This window comes from Nanorana parkeri, unplaced genomic scaffold, assembly GCF_000935625.1.
Source record: "Nanorana parkeri isolate BGI_ZX_2015 unplaced genomic scaffold, ASM93562v1 scaffold2539, whole genome shotgun sequence".
In the NCBI taxonomy this organism is placed as follows: domain Eukaryota; kingdom Metazoa; phylum Chordata; class Amphibia; order Anura; family Dicroglossidae; genus Nanorana; species Nanorana parkeri.
The window spans coordinates 102676-118867 of NW_017308807.1; the positions used below are offsets into that span (position 1 = coordinate 102676).

The 16192-nt window shown below is 42.9% G+C and overlaps 1 protein-coding gene across 2 annotated transcripts in view; it reads right to left on the reverse strand.

The window, feature by feature from the left end:
* Positions 1-2001: 2001 nt before the first annotated feature.
* LOC108801870 (fascin-like) overlaps positions 2002-16192 on the reverse strand; it is a 32013-nt gene continuing 17822 nt past the window's right edge. Inside the window, exons 2-5 of one of the 2 annotated variants that reach the window (XM_018573786.1) lie at positions 12455-12611; positions 9079-9200; positions 4980-5147; positions 2002-2206 (exon numbers count right to left, since the gene is read on the reverse strand). In XM_018573786.1, the coding sequence (XP_018429288.1) occupies positions 2004-2206; positions 4980-5147; positions 9079-9200; positions 12455-12611 (650 nt within the window). In that variant the 3' untranslated portion in view covers positions 2002-2003. Of the gene's footprint in view, positions 2207-4979; positions 5148-9073; positions 9201-12454; positions 12612-16192 lie in introns of both variants that reach the window. The other variant, XM_018573785.1, reaches the window with a different exon arrangement.

Consider the following 16192-nt stretch of genomic DNA (forward strand, 5'->3'; position numbering starts at 1 on the left):
TTCTACAGTCTACTATAGGACTGGCTATGTGCATTACAATCGAACATATCAAAATAAAACAAGGTGACTCCAGAAATCACAACAGACAAAATGCATGTAAATGTTTTTCCAGTTTTATTTGTCATTTAAATGGTAAAAGCCATAGTTATCAGCAAGCAGTAGGTTTGGAGACCAGCTAGATGGAAAACAGCACAAGTTCACAAGCAGCAGACTAAGGAACACTGGAAATATATCCTATTCCATCCTTAAGGACCAAAAACATAAAAAAAAACCAACCCTAATCATGGACAATAAACATGTCCAAAACAAACTTCAGATACCTGAAACAAACAAAATGAGTCTTGGCTATATTGGAAATATACTGCAGTTACAATACATTTGATAAATGAATGAAATTACAGTAATTCCTACTAGAAAAACAATGAAGAAAAAAAAATTACATAATACTGTCACGGTCATCTTTTCCTTGCTCAACTTCCAGTATAAAAAAGGCATTCCAAGTAACCCAGAGGAAAAAAATGGTTAAATGTGCAGACACAGCATAACATTCCGTAAACTGTGGATTCATGAGGCTTTAAGTACACTGCTTTTCAAAAACATGATACACATGGGAAAGTAGAATTGATCTAGTTCACAGGTTGTGGTCTAAAATGTTTTAAAAAAAGGTAGCCGGTATAAGGAACAGATTGCTCATTACAATAACACACCAAGAGCGAGGAGACTCAAACCTGGACAGTTACACAAGTGAAGGTGTATATGCAGAAGCAGTAAAAAGATCACAGCAATGGGATTATTTGTTACTTCAATTAAAACGAGATCTGTGCAGTTACGGTTACCTCTAACATGACACTTTGAAAGAGGATTGCAAATTTCCAGAACTAATCATCTTTGTTTTCACAGCAGCCCAGAAAGATCAAATTCCAACCAGACAAAGTATCCACAGTATATAGCACCATTATATAGAGCATGTCCTAATAGTATGATGCTGCAAAGCCATGCATGGCATGTTGGTACACTGGTGACATGGACAGGTAGAAACTTCTAATGTAACACCATTCAGGTAGAGCTCGCTTTACTACAAAGCTGGTTACGTTTTAGCAGAAGACACCATATACGTTGAAGTGCTGGTATTAAGAACCTGGTTGGTTAAGAATAATTTGTATGTATTGTGTAATTGATGTTATTCACACTGGTGGTTTTGGCTATTATGACATTACAAATCAGGTTATATTTTGAAATGTCCCCGTTTGAGGTAGTTCTCATCTCTCTTGTGAACAGTTCGTGTAGAAGCAGGAGATGTGCACAGGAAACATCGGTGAAGGATGTAAAATATACACGAGAGGATTTCTATCCAACTACACACCCTTAACTGTTTCACAGGGGATTTTGCACAGCTGTTAACATCTCAAGGCAGCTCCATGGTAAGGATTGTGCCTCATCCTAGCGGCAGCACACTCCCTTTGAGGTGGATTTGAGGAACTACAGGGATAATAAAGATCTGGCTGCACCAGACCGTTTCCTGCCTTATAAAGCAGACTCTTCCATGGGGAGAGTTCACCAACATCTTTAATCCTTCTCATCCCTGCAGTGCCTCTAGTGCAACTTGTAAGGTCCAGTCCTTGTGGTTACAACTTCTCGAAAGGTTTGTTAAAATGGTATTATAGAAGGCAAACCAGTCTCAAAAATCTATCTGAACTTTGGTGCAGAGATCAGATTCAGTAACTGTAAACGAGGTAGCAGTTTATTCTATTAGGATGTGCTGTGAACAATGGTGCATTTACCTCAAATTGTGCCCTACAGAGGGGCAAATAGTTATGATCTAATTACTGACAGGAGCAGGTCCTGTTGATCTATAAGGTTTATGGGAATAACTGAAATAACCTCTCCAGTACAAAGCTTTGCTTAATGCCCTGCACATGCAGAGGCACAAGGAACACATTTTATTTTTTATACCCAACCATGCGAGAGTCAACTAAAGTTGGAAGCCACAGGTTCCAGATCTTTTAGTATTCCCACAGGGTAGAGGAGTCCATAGACTCTCCATTGGCTTTCAAAACTCCAGCATGATCACCCTTCAGGTAGAGGCCATTCACCTTGATCACTACTTTATTCTGATCAAAGAATTCAAAGAAGAAATCAACAGGGGAAGAACTACTGCTGGTGACAGATGTATCACTGCCTGCGGTCCAAAATTTCCCGGTGGAATCTAAAAAAAAATAAAAAAATTAAGTTTCAGATGCTGACCATGCAAACATAACTTGACAATGGTTAAGGTTTAAATGGTTAGGATATGGATTTATCCCAATCTATGCGACTATGCCTAAGCCAACAAAATAATAGAATAAGATTTATACATACAGAAATACACACACCTTGTTATATACTATACACACCTCTACCACATTGCCTCAGACAAGCAACTACCCTAATTCCCGGTTTAGCTTTTCAGCTTCCCATGTCACCTCTAAACCTCCAGCATGCTCAGGGAGCAATGAATCATCTTGCTGATTTTTGCCCAATGTGAACACAGGTGGCAGGATAAAAAAAAAGTTAAACTGAAGCAGGAAGTAGTGGAGCCACATGGCATAGTGTGGTAAAGTAAAGCTGAACACAAAAGAATTATAAATCCGCTGACAAGTAAAACTATGCACACATTTATTATTTTAACATGTTTAGCCATTTGCCTGGAATCCCAGTTTCAGTGGTTAACCTTGCTTTTATTTCTTATCCCTCATCTTCCTATAGTGTTACTACCCTCCGATGCCCAGCTCTTTGGCTTCCTTTCAGACTATACATACCTGTGTACTTCTGTACCGTTTCAATGGCTCTAGAGCTGTAATGCCAGCAACAAGCAGGCCTTTACCGTTTTTACCCAACTACTGTCTTGCTGCAAGTTGTCTGGAGTTGGTGCAGTTTTAATTTTAGTAGAGCGTTCACAGGAGTAAACAAATGCAGGCCATCCCCTGGATTCTAGCTTTTATAGCAACCAATAAGCCAACCTATACTCGAGGATTAAAGAGTAGCACTAAAGGAAAAAAAAGACCCTGCACAGGTTCGGAGTTTCTGATTTCAAGCTTGCTAAATTTAATTTTTCCAAAACAATTTGTTATAGTAGACTTTTCACATGCCTGCCCATCTTCCTGTGCATCACAATGTTTCTAAAGGATAAATATTGAACCTATTCAGAAATGTTCTAGTTCAGCTTTAACACTTGTATTCATATGAACATTTAAGAAGTGGCAAGTTAGGGTTTAAGAGGAGAGGGACCTTAGAGTGCCCTTTGCACTCGTGATGAGCCAATTGGTTAAAGCACTTGAGGACATTGGGGGTACAGAGATGAGGCACAAAAAAAAAAACTTTTACAAGGCATCTAAAAAAGTTTTTCTAGAGTGCATCTCCTACACCCTTGCCCCTCTTCCCTGCTGAAATGCCAGATTTTGGACTGTCTTCACTTGAAAATGTGTAAAACTCCATAGGACCTGGTTAATGTTACAGATTTGGGGAAGGAAGACCAGGAAGACTGCTTGCAGACACCTGTTAAAATAACCTTATGCACACATGAGCACCAGATTTAAACCTTTATTAGCCACCAGGCATATTTAAAACCACAGGACTAGCAAAACTAATGAAAGTTCCTCTAACAGCCCCAAATGTCTCACATCACAAGCTTCTTTTTTCCACCCCACCCAATATTGTGCCTTCCCTATTCTAAATTTATTTTAGGGTCCAAATCCTCAGCTCTTTTACATGACCTGATGGGGTGCCTGGTCACCCTTTTTTGATGGTTGTGTATTGGAAATCCTGCAGGAGGTTTACTGCCTCAGCTTCTCTTATGCTTCTGCACAAACTTTCAAGCCACAAAAGTGGCAATCCTTCATTGGATGTCTCCATATCTCTGGGCAGCCCTATGGGTAAGGCTCCTAAATGAAGCATTACCTTTCGAAAAACTAGTTTATAAGGAGGATTCCCTACCCATAAAGAGGATTCCATACCCATTGTGAAAAAAATTAGAATACCTGGTTGACAAACTTTGCCTTAATCCACTTCTTAATAAGTCCTGGTTCACACCTAGGCGTATTGCATATGCGCGTCTGTCACGCAAAAATCGCGTGACACGCGCGTTTCCGAGGGCTACTTGGCTGTATCCCAATGGAAACGCGCTAAAAAACGGCCCAAAGTAGTACATGTACCTTTTCAGGCGTGGGCAGTTTTGTAGCCCGTTAGGGACGGGCGGAAATACGCCAAGGTGGGAACCAGACCATTGACTACAATGGGATTTATATTTTTGAGCGTTTTGTAGAGCGTTCGTCGAGCGTAGAACGCGCTACAAAACGTTCAGGTGTGAACGAGGCCTAAAGCATGGCCTAGGTATGGAGTCCTATTGTCATTTTCCCTCTTCCTCCTCTCCCACAGGTAAAACTAGTCGGCATTTGTTTTGCCATTTTCAATATTTTAGTTTAAGGACTACACCTTGAAATGTTAACATCTCTAGCAGATGTATATTTGGTTGTAATATTGTGGTGATTGGATGTCATTCTGTCATGTATTACATGTGATCACCTATTTTGTCTCAAAACATGGTTTTGAAGGGGAAAAAAAAAATTACACTTTAGTCTGCAAGTGTCATCGAGTAAATACAATGCGATATCCACATTGTGTGTTCATATGTAGATTAAAGAAACCTTACAAGTAAAAAATAACCACTTCTAAATAAAATGTATTCCTATTCAAGCCCTTATTAACAATTGGTTAACTATAAATCAGCCCTAAGATGTTTTTCTTTACCATTATTGTGTAGGTTTATAATGCCTACATCCACAAACAACCCTATATATTAACGTTTTTCACAAATTTACTTTGAGAGACTAGTAAAGAGGGGAGACCAACAGATGTTATTCAAAGATAAGTTAAAAATGCATCCATGGCTTTGTTGACCTTTGTTTTAGGGGATTTCTTTTTTTCCCCCCTTTTAGACTTACCTTTGAGGTTATAAGCCCCATCATTAAATTCCAGTTGAAAGACATCATAAATTGAGCGGTTAGAATCGAGGGTCCCGGTCAATTTACGGCAGCCTATGAATCCATGTTCTCCTCTTAGGACAATCAGTGGACGGTTGATAAGTTTCATCAAGAAATGCTCCGTCTCCACTGCACAAAAGTAATAAAAAAGAGAAAGACAGATTAAACACAAACAAACCAGTACTGTAACATTTAAATATCCCTTTACAATAAATGTTCTACTTAAGATGGGCATTCCACACATTATTTTAATTATAGGTGAACAACCGTGGACTACAGCAACCGTGTCTCCTTTAATTTACCTGGATACTGGAAAAAAGGAGAACACTTCCCAATGGGAAGAAAGAACAATGAAATGTGGTCAAAGTAGTATTTCTGGGCCAAGTGAAAGGAAAAAAAAACAAAAAACCCATCTCAAAAGAAAAAAGTTGACAGAAACCACATTAAAAAAGGAAAGACCAGCCAGTCAACCGTAGAAGGCTCAAGCCTAGCACTCCTAATTCTTGACTCAATGGAAAGGAAAGCCCATAAGAGAGGGGGGGGTTGGAGGACTGCCTGATCAGACACGCAATCTCACAAAGATCCTTCGCTGCACAATATCCCAATAGGTAAAAAGGAATGACCCACAAGGCTGGTAGAAACTGAAAGGTTAGTAACCCTGAATCCTCTAAAGGAGAGCTTTAAGAGAATTCAGAGTTACGAACCTCTGAGGAGCTAGGGTTAGGAATCCTAATGCTACTACTAAGAACACTTGTCTGAGTATAGGAGAGCGGAAGGAATCTAAGGAGACTTCCTCAGCTTCGCTGCAGAAAGTGTCCATCTCCCAGTGATCAGGTCCCACAAAAGGCTTCCAGACTAACACCATCCCCAAAGGAGAAATTTGCAGCAGAGTCCCAGCATGGCCTGTCTGCCGATTGTCCAGGGGATAGGGGATCCTTGAGTGATGGATACTTCCTCCAAGCAGGCAAAGGGTGTACTCAAGTGTTGAACCCTCACCCTTCGATGTGAAGACCATAAGTTGAGGGGATCCCAATGGCAATACCTTCGCTCTAGGAAAGACCGTGAGATCACAAAGTAAACACGGGTTGCGTGACCTGCTTCCTATGTTGGACATGGACAGTGCTGTCACAGGAAGAGTTTCCAAAACTTTCTGGAAGTAAAGGCACTACAGCAACAAGCGGATGTCCAGCAAAAGTCAGGTAAAATAAAGACCCACAGAACAACCCCCCCAATGACTCTAGATGCCCAACTAGAGGGGTCTAGGCTGTAGGCTACTAAAAGAGTGACATGAGCACCCAAATACCATGGAGGTAAACTACCCAAAGAGATAAATAGCCCACCACTTGTTGAAAAGGGGTGCACCTTCATGCAGAATGCTGGCAGAGGTGTTAGATGACCCTACGGCTTGAGTTGAAAGCAGGTACAGACTACATGACACCACTGTAGATTTAGAAGGGGGTTGTTCCACCCCTTCCACAGTCCTCCTGTGTTGAGGCAGGAGCACACTCCAATCACCACTGTCATTGCTAAAGATGGAATCAAGAGCAGGTCTGAAAAGGAGACTTGTCTTGATGGGCAACAGATTCAGATGTTCCTTGGGATGCATCATGGCATCCCAGTAGCCAAAGTACCCTACGCATTTGAACAGACATCAGTCCCATGTGAGAAACCAGCTTAGAAGCTTCTGAAAGTGCAAAGACATTTGCTCCAAGGGCTCAATAAGACTAGGCCTACACTGGCAGTAAAGGGGTCCTTTTTAAGGCATTTAACTTCTAGCGATACAGTTCAACAAATCAGTGACCACAAACACAGGGTGGAGAATAAATCCATGTCATTTAAACTGGGATAAGTAGGCAATCCAACATCCAGTCAGTGAAATTACTAAAGGTGTAAACACCAAAGGTTTTGTAGCATGCTTGGTAAGGTGGATCATTGGAGCACCTACAGTGGGGAAAAGCCCACCAAGTGATAAAGCTTTTCCCATTTGAGGGGAAACCTTGTCACATTCTCCAGAGGGGCTCAGAATCCAACAGGGTGTCTTCAGTCCTCAGAGGAACAAACTTGTAGTATTAAACTTAAAATGTTTTTCAGTAATTAATCCAGATCAAGTATTCATTGCCCAGCAAATCATTGCTTTACATTTTTGCCCAAACACAATCATGTTTCTGAACAGCTGCTTCCACGCCCCTTAGCGCATCTTCCCTGAAATTCCTGTCCAGTACTAGATCACAAAGGACAGTGCATACTCGAGCAACTGTTTCATCTCCTCGCTTGGAAAAGGGAGGAGTGGGGCAGGAGGGAGGGAAGTAGCTTGATTTGCAGTGTCTGTTTGTGGAGAAACACACCTTACTAGCACACACAAGGGTGACTGCATAGCATTTGATTGAGAAAGGAGTAACTCTAAGGGCCCAGTCACACCATATCCAGTGCATTCCAAACCAGGAACACACAATCACATAGATCAGGCCAGGCAGCGTTCTGGGGCAGGATGGGCCGTTGTGTTGTCATGTCAATGGCACCGCAGGCACACCCCCACCCGCAGTGCGATTGCCTGCACCAGAACAGGAGGTACAGGAATGCTGCATGCACCATTTTTTCCCCAATCGCACTGCACTGGAACGGAGGCAATTACTGTAGCTCGTGTTCTGGTGCGTATGATCCAACATGTCAAAGGCACACCCCCTGTTAAACGGTGTAGTAGAAAACTAGGTGCAAAAGGGAGGCAAGGCCTTGTGTGCTCACACCCAAGCAGCTGGGGGTGACTAGGTTTCAGGTGGTCTGAGGTGACCCAAGTCACCGTAGGCAGCCACTGGAACAGGACCAGAGACTAAATGATCCACAAAGTGCTTCAGATGCAGGAGCAAAGTGCTTCACGAGCCACCACTCCAAGCTCACTCCCGTGATGGAATACAACCTCATGTTTAGTTTACCAATTTGTATTGAGATAGTAGTCTATCATAGGAGTGAGCTTGGAGTGGGAACAAAAGTAGCCACCCTCCAGAAGGACGGTATCGGCACAAATTCAGAGGATCTACAACTGAGTAATACAGATATAAACTACACTTTTGTTCATAGTTAAGATATTTCATTTTAAAGGTTTAACTCCCAAGTGTAGTGTCACTCTAAGCCGTATTGTGGTGGTAGACAGGGTCACACCTGAAACTGTGCCATGGCAATAGACCCTGACAGAATGTTCAGAGACCAGCTCAAGCAGAAATGTGGAAATCTTGATAAAGGTGGCCATACACCTGCCGATGATCGTACGATAATCGTGAGAAATCCCGCGATCGTACGATAATCGGCAGGTGTATGGAAGGCCTGCGACCGTTTCTACTGTACAGTCGCACGTCGCTTTCTGACAGAAAGCTCAAACAGTGACTGCAGCTTTCTGACCAAAATTTTCCACCTTGCCGAGTCCACAAAAATGGGTTCAGTAATGGGCTTCTCAAGCTGGCACGGTTACACACTAAGGTGCCCATACAACTAATGTGATTTGTTTTTGCATACGATAATCGTCCAGGCTGATGGGAAGTGCGCGATCGCAATTACTGTACAACTGCCTGAATTTGGTTGAATGTAGAGCTGCAGCTAACGATTATTTTCAAAATCGATTAGTTAGCCGATTATTGAGTTCGATTAATCGGTTAATCGGATAAACAATAAAATAACGTTTAAAAAGGCAGACTAGAAAACTTAAACCACACACGCCATGGTGGAGAAGTGGCATTTTCGTACAAAAAAAAAATTCCGACATGAACACTGCGCATGCACAAACAAAAATCTGTTTTGTCGATCGACGAAATTCGGCCAGTTAGTTCTGATGACGAACTATTATCAAAATCTACATTGGTCTGTGCATGATGGGCTATTTGTGCAGAAATCAACGAGGGTGCGATGGCGGGACAAAAAAAATTGACCGATAATTGTAAGGTGTGTGGGCACTTTTGCAACTTTGTCCAATTTCTGTGAATTGGCCAAAATGCTAAGTGTATGGTCAGGCTAACAGTCTTGGGATATGCATCTGAAAAAAAGAATATAAATTATTAGCAAACAGCCTCACCAGGAGAATCCACAGATGCTGACAGCTGTCCATTCTTCTTAGCAGTCACGTATTTTCCATTTGCTGCCCTTAAAGTTATCCGCCGATCACACCAATCAATGTCAAAGTAACACTGGTCATTTCTGTTAGGAGAAAAAAAAGTAAAATCAATTAGGGTACGCTAAGAACTACATACAAATATGTAGGGGCCGGGGTAGGCAGCCTTGGCACTCCAGCTTTGGTGAAATGCCGAGGGAGAGGGGGGACAGAATTTTTTTGGGAGCGGACAAACCCAACTCTAAATTTTATTAGCATCATCTGCCTGAAGAGTTCCTTACTTTTGGCAGATTATCATCACAAATGCTGGTCACATGACTAGACAGAAGAGCTTTATTCGGGCAAGTACATACAGTACATGGCACACACTTCACTAATAATTCAGTGTTACAGTTCACCTGTACAATATAGACATGCAGGCTGCACAGCCTGTACACAACTTAAACAGAAGGAGCACCGCCTTTCCCGCTCTGCATTTAGCCCTGCTTGCCCGCAGCAGGCTAAATGTAGGGGGGGGGACCTGCCAGGAGGCTGGAACTGCATGGCATCAAGCGATAGGAATCCCGTACCCCTGACTAATTTCATTTTGCATTTCCTACAAAACTAATATACAGACAGGTTATGCCATGAGCAGTCCCTGGCATAACCTTGGCATGCCTGGTCTCAAGTTTACAGTTCTCAACCACAAAGCTACAGCCAGTAGAACAGATTGTATTTTTCCACTATTTTAAGTCCTCCCTTAGCTGCAAGACATCAGTATTGTTTCAACTTGTGTATTCATGTTCTGCATCTAAGCTACCTGAATATTTTGTACGGATACTGTGAAAGTGTGCTGGATGCTGAAGATATTTCTAGGGCTGCAACAACTAATTGATTATAATCGATGAATCGTTGGCAACGATTCTCATCGATTAGTAGCTCTTCTTCGAGTAGTTGCAGCCGCCGCTCTGCTCCTCAGCTCTCTACCCCGCTGGTGCTGGCTGCAGCGGTCTCTGTCCTTTTCAATCCCCGCTGCTCTCCCCGCCTGTGTAGGCAGAGGCAGCGAGGACACAGACCACTGCAGCCAGAACCAGCGGGGAGGAGAGACCGCTGTGACTCTGCAATCCCCCCCGCTGCCCCCTCTACCTCAGCAGCCGCTCTGTCTCTCCTCTTCCACTGCCCATTCTCTATTCTTCCTCTGCCCGGCGCCGTTCAGCCGCTTTAGCGGCCGTTGCAACTGGAGGCTTGGAGCCATACCCAGCCTGCTATTGGATATTTTAAAGTGCAATAGCCAATACCAGGCTGGCTATTGCACCCGCCCACTGCCTGCTGTCAATCAGCAGATGAGGACATGATTGAGAACTTCATGTCCCTCCTCTGCTGATTGACATCAGGCCCGTGCAATAGCCAGCCTGCAATTGGATGTTGCAATTTGAAATATCCATTAGCAGGCTGGCTATTGGTCCCAGCAATAAAGTAAACTTTTTAATACAAAATAAAAGTTAAACTAAAAAATAGAAAACTTTTTTTGGTGTGACTATATTGGCTTACAGTTTTACAATTCACATTTTAAAACCATGAAACTAATTAAAATGTCTTACATACACAAAAACAGGAGTATTGCAGTATGCAATAATACCTTTCAGACTGCAATACTCAGTAAATGGGTAAGCCGTATTAGTCCAGCAGACAAGATGATTAAATCGAAGTTAATCGGCTAACTAATCGAACATGAAAATAATCTTTAGCTGCAGCCCTAGATTCTGGTTCAGTGTTGGGGACTTCAGTGTAAGCAATGGAAAAGCAGTCACTTTTTTTCCTTCCTTTGTAGGCACACCTTATTTTTATTTGAACTTCCAGGGTCAGGTTATATGCACTTGCTGTTCCTTTTCAGTAGGACTTTCACCCCTTTGCAGGCACCAATGTAGAAAATAAAATGTGCATTTTCGCAATGTGGGTAAGTTTATACATTTATTTTGGTGAAAAGTGGAATCTGTCCTTGCTCTCTGCTAAGTGCTTGCTTCCATCTACAACAATTTGTACATGTAATCCATGCAGACTACATCTGCTTTAAATCCATTAGCATCTGCTGCATGGATTACATCTACAAATTGTTGTAGATGGAAGCAAGCACTTAGCTGAGAGCAAGGACAGATTCACCATGTAGTTCCCTACAGACAAAAGATGACTGGCAAATTGGCTTGACCAATGTATACCTAAATCTCATGTCCGGGAGGTATAGAACTCCATGAAGCTCCCACTGTCCGGCTGATGCAAACGTCCCTTTCAGTTAAAGGCATATAAAACCCTCTTAATCCTCCAGGAGGAGATTCACTTGTCTGTGTAGATGTTTGTTTTTTTCTTTCCATATTTTTATTTGCTTGATGTACTGCGGCTGCCTCTCCTCTCGTTTACAGGTGTCAGCTTGCAAAGGAGACACCTGTATGTTCGCACTCCTGGGTAGGAATTGAGCTGCGCTGTGTGCGTCCATTGACACACACACACACACGTTCCCACCTCCTCTCCCCTCGCAGTATCTTGATGGGCATGCACAGAAGCCTATAACTGGCCTGCTCTCTGTAGGCTCGGGATCCCTCCTCTCAAACTGGATTTTAGGCCCACACATCGTCTGGGAGCCAGCGGCTGTGAATATGCAGTGTAGGCAAGTGTTTGGGGGATATGTAAAAGGTAGTGGGGTGTTTTTTTACCCCAATACAAAGAATCAATTAGGGTAAAAAACAAATAGCCTTTTGTACCATAACTTTATAGGCTGGCACAGCTGTTATTACAAGTTTATAGAGTACTCTAGACTGCTTGCTTGAAGGCCTGTTAAGATTATGCATACCTGCCCTACAACCCTTGCAAGCCTACAGAGAGAGTTAAAGGCCAGGTGTAGGTGATCATTTAAAAAGTCATCTGAGCCCCTACAGTGTCCAGCTGGGTGCAATAAGCACAGACAGAGCAGCCACGATGACATCCACCTATGGGCTTCACTGACCACTACAAACAAATAGTCCAGATATGTGCATGTGGGCTTGGCCGTTCTGTTAGGTGCATTGCAAAGCATGTCAAACGTACATTGTCCTGCTGGGATCCTTTAAACTGTACTTGGCAAACCTTAAAGCACTGGTTGGACTCAGACAGCCTCAATGCAGTTGTCTACACCAAGGCAGGGCAGACCTGAGCATTTTGGCAAAAGTAGGCCTAATGGGAAGGGGGTAGAGATTTTATACACATAAAACACTTTCTAGGTTTGGAGGGTTCCACAAGGACTTTACCCTTTAGGTGCCTGATATAGAATAAGTAAAAAAAATAGTAAAGACAAGTTTGCTTTAAGTTAGAGAACAATGGATTAACTCACAGCATTGAAGCAGTAGCTTGGATGCCACCATTATTGGAAAGGGTCCAGTACTTCCCAGTATGAGTCCTAAATGCACATTTCTTCGTGTCTTTATTGATTTCCAGTTGAAAAGTCTCTTGGTCACTCTCTTCATCTTGATTGGCTGAGAGGTCTATCCCTAAAAAAAAAAAAAAAATATTTATATATTATACCTTTGATTCTCTGGCTAAACAAATACAAATGATCTAAACTTCTGTTAATTAGCGAAAACTGCAACACAAAAAACAGAAATTAGGACATTAAGGGACTTTTAATCCCTAGCATCCTTTCAACATTGGGACAGGATTTAACGCAGACAGTGGCGTGGGACCGGTGTCCCATAATGACTAAAATGTATTTTGGAGTGAAGTACAAAAATAAGATTAACTTGCCAAAAAAAACCACCACACACACACACACCTTTTCCGGGAGTACAGGACAGAGGCTTAGACAACTGGGTCATATGCAGATAGCTTCAGGTAATTGGGCACTGACCAAACATCGATAACCCTTCCCACTGCCAGCAAGCAAGCAATAAGAGTAATGCTGCGCACACACCTTACAACCCTTGCAAGACTGTTGTCTTGCGAGGGTTGTAAGGTAATTAAAAAAACTTATGATCTGCCCATCTTGGACAGGCAGATCGTACTTGCGATGATCGCAAGCCCGCCCCGCTGAGGGGCGGGCTTCCAATGACCGCAATGCTGAACAGGCAGTGTGCACTTGCGCACACCGGCCCGTCCGGCTTTTATCTTACGAACATGCCACACACCCGCCGAACATCGTACGATTCTCGGCGTTTTTTCGAACATGTTCCTAAGATAACAGTCGTGCGACCTTACAGTAGCAGAGGTCGCATGCCTTCCACACACCTTGCGATAATCGTACGATCGTGGGATTTCCCACGATTCTCGTACGAGAATCGTGCAGTGTATGGGCACCTTAACACAGATACAGAGTTTTGCCAGTGTCCAATTACCTGAAAGTATCTGCATATAACCCAGTGTCCCGTATGGTTTTATTTTTTCGTCTATAAGGCTCCGTTCACACCTAGCGTTTTGTAGCACTTTTTTTGCCCTTAAAAACACCTAACATATCATCCCAATTATTTCTATGGCTAGGTTCACGTCTGAGCGTTTTCTCCCCTAACAAGATTGAAGAAAATAGGTCACCAGCACTCCATAAGTTAAAATGAATGAGTCCTTTTAATGGACAATGATGTCACAGAAATCCAACATGAGCCGACGTTTCGGGGCCACACAGGGTCCACCCTAACAAAACGCCCCATCGCTGGAAAAAAGTTTGACAGACTAAGTGCTAAGGCTTTGACCCCATAGACTTCAATGGAAACGCAAAAAAAGGTGTATTTGCTGCATTTCTGCACGCATTTTACATCAATGTGTCACAAACGGTTCTCAAATATGCACAACCTAATGTATGCATAAAACACACACAAACGTGCAGCAAAAATGTGCTAGAAACAAGCAAAACCGCTGTCACCTAGGTGTGAATGCAGCCTAAGGGTACACTGCAGACTGCCCTGGAACAGTTAGTGGATTGTAAACGGAAGAAACCAGATACATTTGTGTTCTTTAGTTTTAGCAGAGGGAAGGGTAAAACCCCTATTAGGTTATTTTTGCGGGGAGAGGAAATCTCAGAATGAAGGCCATTCTTATCTTCGAAAGTTGGCACAAGAACATCTGCCTCCATTTTTACCTCTGGCAATCATGGTTCTTTTTTGGATTTCCTCAGAACTTTGTCAGGGGTGAATCTCCCAAGCAGGGAAACCTGCAGCAAAAACATAAATATCTTGCTTTTACATACACGGTAACCCTTTCACCATTAAGCAGCCAAGAGGGTCAGCTATGATGCTTAATAGGCATGTTTAACTGACTGTCCCCAAATTGTCCCATCATGGGAGATGATGTAGACACTACCATGGTCAACTTGTGGTCACGCTGAATTTATATGTATTTTGAAGTGTATTCACTACCATCTCTTCATTTTTTTAAACTGTAAACAAACCCAAATATGAAGTCATTTAGAAAATTACTGCAACACTACCGATCTCTAGCGCTAGAGTTGCAAAAAGGTATCAGAACCCAGACACTCGCTAAAGCAGCATAGGAACCCTGTTCACCAACGGATTGTCCAGACCAGTTTGTTCCTGGACCGGAAGCATCCCAATGTATCCCTATGGTATGTTTGGGCTCTTCACACCAGGGCCAGACAAAGAAAAAAAAATCCTGCTAGTCTCATTTTTCCTGGTCTGCAATGCACTGGGAAGCACCCAAAAGCCCATTTTAAGCTTTAAAAATAAAAAAATAGTCAAAAATGACTGTAAAAATGCACTGCGTTTGCAGATCTGCTCCAGACATGAGGTGAACAAAGCCTGAAACATATGTAAGCAACCTATGAGTGGATACTCCATATGGGAGGTCAGTGGATACATATTTTTAAAGTCTCCCAAGCAATGTCACATTCAGATCGCTGTGGTGGACCAGGTTATCAGCACTCATGGATCTGAATACCACTAGTCTACATTATAGAACATACACCATGCAGCTCTCTTGTAAATCCTCGGTGGTCCCTAGATACATTTTATGACTGGTAAGTGGCAGAGCTTTCACAAAATGTAAGGCGAGACCACCACCCTTTATGTGAAAAGACGGCCTTGTTCACTGCACATACATCTCTCCACAAAGATCACCAACAAATATTCCATTAGTGAAAACCAGTTGTCAATTTAGCCAAACATTTAAGGCGGCATATGGGCATTCTGATCCATCTAGAGCCCATTAAGACCATGCCAAACTAATGCATCACATTTCTATTGATGTTGTGAGAGTAAAGAGGGGTCGGGGGAGATTTGGTGCCTAAGGGCAACATCAGAAGGGCAATTTTGCACACAACTGTTACAAGACTTCAGGGCAGGTTAAAAAAAAAAAAAAAAAAAATTAAAAAACAAACAACCCTTGTAGTGTGGCTACCCCCACACTACAAGGGTAAAGTACTCGTTTTGGTGTAGGGTCTAAAAGAAAGATACACTCACATGATCCTCAGTCTTTTTTGGCTGACAGACCATCCCCCACAGCCTCTCTCCTGGGCTTCAGCAGTCTGGGATTTGATGGATGTCACGTGTCCTTTTTCATTTGCATTGGACTAAGGACACCAAGGGACATTCCAGAGCCAGAGCAAAGGGGAAGAGAGGCAAGTGGTCACCACCACAGACTGAGGATCAGGTGAGAATCTTTTCTTTTTGACCTTAGACCAAAAACAATCACCTAACGATGTGTCCTTAATTGGATACACAAAATACTATAGCAAGCATGGATGAACTATAGAGGTAGACTTACGATCTATGGCAGTGCTCAAAATTTCCACTCGCCTGCTCGCATTTGGCGAGTAAAAATAAAGTGAGGGTGAGTGGAAATTTGGGTCTCCAAGTACCGGTCCGCCCACAAGCCGGTACTATGTGGCCCGCAGCCAGCTGACATGCCTGTGTCACATCTGTGTCAGATGCAGAGCAGCTCCTGTCAGCTCTGGCGTCCTTCGGCCAGAGCTCTGACAGTTCTGAGCTCCGGCCGAAAGAAAGGATGGATCGATCCCTGGTTATCTGGAGGTGACTAGTGAGGTCTGCTGCAGACCTCACTAATCACCTCCAGATAACCAGGGATCGATCCTGCTCACAGCCTCCCTGCAAAGACGTGAACAGGTGAG